Raw genomic sequence first — 7,500 nt, forward strand, 5'->3', positions numbered from 1 at the left:
AACCCACCGAAATCTGACATGGATTACAGGATCTTTTCCGTGAGCACTTGGTCTTGTGCTTGCGTGTACACACGAAGGGGGATAAGCCACTAGCAGGTCTGCACATAAGGTGACCTGGGAGATCGGAACAATCTCCACACTTAACCCACCGGGCGGCCGCGGCCGGGATTCGAACCCTCGACCTTCCGATTAAGAGGCCGATGTCTTTCCACCCCGCCACAGCGCCCGTCAAGACACACAGCTGAAAAGTAAAGAAAACACCTGTACCTTTGCTAAACCTTGAAGAACAAGATCGAGATATCACACATTAAGAGCACTGCATGACCACTACTCGAGTGCTACGAACCGTAACAAATATGTATATGTACTCAACTGTACAAAATAGACTAGGAATGCTTGTAATAATGACGTATAAGTGCGCGAGCGTTTATATCTAGATGTTTGTTTGTGTCTGCATAGTGAACGAATATGTGGGATTTTACTCAAAAAGCGGCCAGAACTGTTGTTATGGGGGCGAGGACGCCCCCATTCTATACGGATAGTTTCGAGGTTGACCATGGGCAGCGCCATTTTGTTGTGAAATACGTCATCAGTTTGTGTACACAGGAAGTTGTGACATCCGTCACCCTATGGGAGGGGTGACGTCAAAATTGTTCATCTGTAGAAAGTTGTGAAATCCGTCACCCTATGGGAGGGGTGACGTCAAAATTGGTCATCACAGAGTTTGTGTAACACAGGAAGTTGTGAAATACGTCACCCTATGGGAGGGGTGACGTCAAAATTGTTCAACAAAAACATGATATGTCGCTTTGTGCAGGGTCAACTGCAACAAACTCAAACCGAGCCATTCATACCTAGCTGTATTTGAGTGACTTATATACCCGACATTCTTATTTCTTATTTTTAGCACAGGTGTAGGAAAAATCATGAACCAAAATGTTATTTATTTTCTAATTTAACATTTTTTTTACAAATATGACCATGGTCTTTTAAACATACAGTGACATTAAACATTGTTATGTTAAAAAAAAGAAAAAAGAAAAAAAGCTTTTGTGCACAAATCAGAAAATACATTGTACATTTTACCTACAGGCCAAACCGTGAGTGTCTGTGGCAAAGCCCGACCCAGGAAATTGCACTGATCTAAATTGTCAAGAACAGGCGCTTGCATTTGGATGTGTCCAATGATAGTAGGTTTGGTTGTGATCAATCAGAATAATGTAGGAATAAAAATGTATGACAGTTTAGTATGATGACATGTAATTCACATATGCTGAAATATGATATTATACATCATGTAATATTATTATGGCTGTTGCCATGACCATGAAACCCAACAAAGGTTTAATGTAATGTAATTCAAAATACCAAAACCGAGCACCTATTAATCTCGTCTTTGCGCGTGAAGATTGAGGCCGTCTGCCAGTAGCGGTTAGGTCATACAGTGGAACCCCTCTCTAGCGACCTTTAAAATGTTGACAAAAATCGGTCCTTGTGGAGGGGGGTCCTTACAGAGGGAGGGGGGCGGAGTCAGGGGGCCACAAAGAAAGTCAGATTTAAAAAAAAAAGAAAACAGAGAAGTTTGAGTTGCTGACGACCGTTCCCTCTGAAAGCAAACTGCTTCGATTTCATGTTTGTCCTTGGTGTCCACCAGTTCTGGTGCATGTACTACCCTGGCCAAGTTTCCTCTCAAGACATCAAAGAGACCGCCCCAGTATACTCTACAGCCTCTGGGCGAACCACCTCTCATAGCTAAAACTGGGTCAATGACCCCTGGGAAGAAGGTCAGTGTCTATAAAATTTTACTCCTAGGCCTGCGGCCAGGGGGGGGGGGGGGGAGTATACCGGTACCATTTGAGAATCAGACCAAATGAGAATTGAACCATTTGAGAACATCCTTTTTTTTCAATCACTACATCGAAGGCCTGCGGCCCGGGGTTCACATGGGTTGGTTTGTTTGTTTGTTTCAAACCCACACCCATATACACACATTTCCCATTTAAACCATTTGTCGGCCCCCTGTCGATATTTATCGACTAAGTTCCTTGTTCATTCTCCCGATGAAAGTTGGCTGGATCACGCGGACGAGATTTAGTACACGACACCTGACTTTGTCGAGCTTAAATCATGAGGTCGACGAACTAGCGACCATTTAAATGGAGTAAAACGATTTGACTTCTGCCTTATCAAGGTGGTGCCCTATGTCAGGCATGTGTTTGTGTGGTAAATGGTGGCGTGACGTTATGTGGTGTGCTGCGTAGTAGTCAGGGGTTTTAACATTCTTCAGGAACCTATTTTTATCGTGACCTTAATTCATCTTCTAAAAGAAAAGACACGAAAATGAAGGAATCTTGCGATCCTATCTCTCAAGGACACAGAAAGCAATGGATATTTTTGTTTTGTAATCCACCGGAGGTGCCTGAGAACCTCTTTGGGCGAAGAAGAATGGCGACTGAACATGTAATCCTAGTATGTGCTGCTCCTGCGGCGTTGACGACAGGGGAGTTGTTGCAGAATGTAGGGTTCTCGAATCCACGGACCACTGGGATTGCTGGAACCTTCACTTTTTGGCTTGTGTCCGTATTTTTACATCAACCGGCATGATCCGGGTAGCCCTGTGTTCGAAGGAATAGGAACTTTCGTTTGATACTGCGCCTCCGGAGTTCGTATATTGTGATCCAGAGTATTAACACGATTCATGAAAGTGAGCCAACGTATGCTGGGCACAAAAGGTCAAAATGGCCCCTTTACTTGTAAGGCTTTATTTTTAAAATAAGGTCTTATCTTTAAAAGGCCTGAAATATCTATGGCCTTAATTTGAAAATAGGTCTTATTTCTTTAAAATCAGTCCTTATTTTCAGAAAAAGGCCATATTTTCTTGAGGCCTTATTTTTTGGAGATTGTTGACCCTTTGTGCCAAGCATACCAACATACCATACTGTGAACATCACGAACCTGGCACAGTTGGCTCCAATGACCCGGATACCTACTCCGTTCACATTGCACGTCTTATCTGTCACACGCAAAAACAAATTACAATAAGTAACCGTTTGTTCCAGCAAACTAAACCAGCTGATTCTTTTTTCGTCAGAGAGCTCTTGTCGACACGGCGTCTAAGGTGGGCGCTGCTCCTGTAAAATCATGATGATACTTGGCAATTTGATAGCATTAGCAGCTCTGTCTGCACTGACCGCAGGAGAGCTGTTACAGAATGCAGACTTTGAATCCCTTGACCATTGGGATTGCTGGAACTCTCACTGCACTTTGAGCAGTGACCGACACTCCGGCCAACACTCTCTCAAAATTACCGGCAGGTGAAGATGAAATTGTGCTCATGCTCAACCGTTTGTTTGTTTTGTGCTTGTTTGTTTGAGCGTGTATGCGTGTGTGTGTGTAATAATAATAATAATAATAATGGACATTTGCTATAGCGCATAATCATATATATGCTCAATGCGCTTTACAATAACAATTAATGCCGTGTGAGATGGAATATTTTACACAATATATCACGCATTCACATCGACCAGCAAACCTCAAGCCTATTAGGGCGAGCATTCACCTGTCACGGCTTTTATTCCAAGTCACACGGGTATTTTGGTGGACATTTTTATCTATGGTTATACAATTTTTCCAGGAAAGACCCTTTTGTCAATCGTGGGATCTTTAACGTGCACACCCCAATGTAGTGTACACGAAGGGACCTCGGTTTTTCGTCTCATCCGAAAGACTAGCACTTGAACCCACCACCTAGGTTAGGAAAGGGGGGAGAAAATTGCTAACGCCCTGACCGAGGGTCGAACTCGCAACCTCTCGCTTCCGAGCGCAAGTGCGTTACCACTCGGCCACCCAGTCCCTGTGTGTGTGTGTGTGTGTGTGTGTACGTGTGTGTGTGTGTGTGTGTGTGTGTGTGTGTGTGTGTATGTGTGTGTGTGTCTGTGTGTGTGTCTGTGTCTGTGTATCTGTGTGTGTGTGTGTCTGTGTATGTGTGTGTGTGTGTGTGTGTGTGTGTGTGCCTGTCTGTCTGTCTGTCTGTCTGTCTGTCTGTCTGTTTGTCTGTGTATCTGGGTGTGTCTGTGTTGTTTTCATTATTTCATTGAAACTTTCAGATCTTCCCTTGATCTTCCTCTTCCTTTTCTCCTTCTTCTTCTTTTGTTTCAGTGAATGTTGAACAACGACTTTATATTTTCCCTAAGAACGTATGATAAATAGCTGGTTAACATATAACACATGTGTGTATAGTTGGGGTGATAATAAAACATAAACTTGAGGTATTCACAGCTTACACAAATATTGGAGAAAAATTACTCACGTAAGATGGACATTTCTTTAGCTTTGTCATTTGTATTTAAAAACAAAATCCCTATTTCATTGTTACAGTATATAATAAAACACCTTAGATTTATAAACAAATGCGTGTGTACAAATCGAACCAAGTTCTAATTATGTTGCCTTCTCGACCCGCGGATGAATCATCCAAAACTTAAGCAACGACGTCAACTATACCAATGTTTGACAGCAAAGATAGTGTTGCTAGGATTCCCACCAGATGAAAATGTTTGCACTAAAATGGTATGTTATATAAATAATTTGTTAATTGTCGCTAAAATGTGTATTGGTAAATATCGACATGGTGCGCCAATTTATATCATTTGTATATTTGATTTTGAATTAAGATTAAGAAATATTTTGTGATTTCTTGATGTGATTGAAAAAAGACCAATGAAGGATGCCTTACACAACAACAAAAACAAGTCGCGTAAGGCGAAAATACAACATTTAGTCAAGTAGCTGTCGAACTCACAGAATGAAACTGAACGCAATGCAACGCAGCAAGACCGTATACTCGTAGCATCGTCAGTCCACCGCTCACGGCAAAGGCAGTGAAATTGACAAGAAGAGCGGGGTAGTACTTGCGCTGAGAAGGATAGCACGCTTTTCTGTACCTCTCTTCGTTTTAACTTTCTGAGCGTGTTTTTAATCCAAACATATCATATCTATATGTTTTTGGAATCAAGAACCGACAAGGAATAAGATGAAAGTGTTTTTAAATTGATTTCGACAATTTAATTTTCATATCAATTTTTATATATTTAATTGTCAGAGCTTGGTTTTAATCCAAATATAACATATTTATATGTTTTTTGACTCAGCAAATGATGGAGCATAAGATGAACGTAAATTTGGATCGTTTTATAAATTTTTTTTTATTTTTTTTACAATTTTCAGTTTTTTAATGACCAAAGTCATTAATTAATTTTTAAGCCACCCAGCTGAAATGCAATACCGAAGTCCGGCCTTCGTCGAAGATTACTTGACCAAAATTTCAACTAATTTGGTTGAAAAATGAGGGCGTGACAGTGCCGCCTCAACTTTCACGAAAAGCCGGATATGACGTCATCAAAGATATTTATCCAAAAAATGAAAAAAACGTTCGGGGATTTCATACCCAGGAACTCTCATGTCAAATTTCATAAAGATCGGTCCAGTAGTTTAGTCTGAATCGCTCTACACACACACACAGACAGACACACACACACACACACACACACGCACGCACGCACATACACCACGACCCTCGTCTCGATTCCCCCCTCTACGTTAAAACATTTAGTCAAAACTTGACTAAATGTAAAAAGGAACAAAGGCAAAACAACTCAGGGTTGAAGCAGCCTGCATGCAACTGAGGTAAAAAAAATTGTTTAAAAAAAAAAAACTATGCCAATGTCTACATGTCCGAATGTGTAATGACCACTGTTCCCCAGGTCCAAAGGCTCAGACGGGCCATCCCAGTACATTCAGGTGACCGGGGGTCAGGTCTACAACGCAGGGGTGTGGGTCAAGCTGCTGAATGACCACGCCGGCCAGAACATTGAGCTCATGAATAATTATGAGTTCACAGGTCAGTGAAACATTAGCGAATTTTGTACTGTTTGTTTTTCTTGTATTTTCTGATTTTCGCCCTCTCGTTTTTCTTTTGGTGATTCAATCATGGAAACATACAGTTATTTAAACACAATAATCACAGACTGTGTACTGGAGGTATCGTTTTTCTTTTGGTGATTCAATCATGGAAACATACAGTTATTTAAACACAATAATCACAGACTGTGTACTGGAGGTATCATTTACGCAAATTCTAAGATACAATGGGTGTTCATTTTTGGGTCTTTCTTTTGAGGGACTGGGGGAGGGGGGGGGGGTAAGTTTTCTTTTTAGTCATGCGCGTGGGAATGCATGTATGCCGAACTATGCTAGCAGTTCTATATCTCAAAAGACACCTCGGTTTAATATTTGTGTCACAAAAGCCGAATGCAGTGTGACACGTTGAAATGTTCGTAAAATCGTACAACAGTGATTGTTAGATCTAAATAGTCAGCATACAAAAAACAGAAATTGTAGGTTAAGAGAATGTTTATTATTGATAAAACAAAAACGATACAATACTATTAGTAGTATTACAATAATAAAAGTTATTGTTGTATCAATACTATTACAATAATAGAAGTTATTGTTGTATCAATACTATTACAATAATTACACATTAACATGCTTCCATTTGAAACTTCGAGGTCTTCATCGGGGATTGACGCCCGACCAAAGGTAATTGAAGCCCGACGGAGCGAAGCGACGGAGGGCTTCAATTAGACTTTGGGAGGGCGTCAATCCACGATGAAGACCGAGAAGTTTCAAATGGAAGCATGTTAATGTTATTGTAATTCAATCTGACGACGATCTCTTTCCTGCTTTCATGCGGTTGTAAACAGACAGAATTGGTTCTGTTCTGTTCACACACTACTTTCAGTCCACCTACCTGCAAGGGTCAAGTCCCAAGAAATATGTCTCTGTATTGCTATCGTATCACTCTGCTCCTGTTTTGTTTTCTTTCACACACATTTTCCCTTCTTTTTTGACGGGTCTCTGGACAGCAAACTCTAAAACAAATTCTTTTCATCACAAAAGCGATCTTTGGAATTGACTGACGTAGTCCGGAAGAATTCATGCATCAACTTACGTCACGTATTCGACGTCATCACTTCGCATACCTTATGGTCTCGGTATTTCGTTGGCCTTCATATTTCCTACTTGTAAAATGACCCTCAAAGCTAGCCGAGACTAGTTGAGGCTGTATCAATGCGCCTCGCCAGCAGGTTGTTAAATGGATCTTTTAGCGAGTGGTTATCGACAATTATTCCCCCCTCTGCTTCTTTACCTCTGTAAACTTGTAGAGCTAGTTATTTTTCGATAATGACCCAGCAACCAAACAAATAACGAGCCAGCAACAGCCTGAATCCTCGATAGTGCAATGGGTTGAGAAGCTGTTCTGTTTCGGTACTACTTTTGCGACTGAAAAGTTCCGAACGCTCTATACGTACGAAGTATACATCTCTGGAGCAAACAATACAAACATACCGCATTTAAATTAACAACTACAGGCCTGAACACATGAATCTCCATATAAAATCCATGAGTTCGGTTGTTTTCTGAATCTAGATCTGC

At 41.0% G+C, this 7,500-nt stretch overlaps 1 protein-coding gene across 1 annotated transcript in view; it reads left to right on the top strand.

Moving 5' to 3' along the window:
- The first annotated feature begins 3,061 nt into the window (after window positions 1-3,061).
- The window catches only part of LOC138952195 (anti-sigma-I factor RsgI6-like), a 13,118-nt gene continuing 8,679 nt past the window's right edge, over window positions 3,062-7,500 (top strand). The window contains exons 1-2 of the mRNA XM_070323797.1: window positions 3,062-3,314; window positions 5,766-5,902. Of these exons, the coding sequence (XP_070179898.1) occupies window positions 3,142-3,314; window positions 5,766-5,902 (310 nt within the window). The 5' untranslated portion in view covers window positions 3,062-3,141. The remainder of the gene's footprint in view (window positions 3,315-5,765; window positions 5,903-7,500) is intronic.

The sequence above is a fragment of the Littorina saxatilis genome, linkage group LG17 (assembly GCF_037325665.1).
Source record: "Littorina saxatilis isolate snail1 linkage group LG17, US_GU_Lsax_2.0, whole genome shotgun sequence".
Lineage (NCBI taxonomy): Eukaryota > Metazoa > Mollusca > Gastropoda > Littorinimorpha > Littorinidae > Littorina > Littorina saxatilis.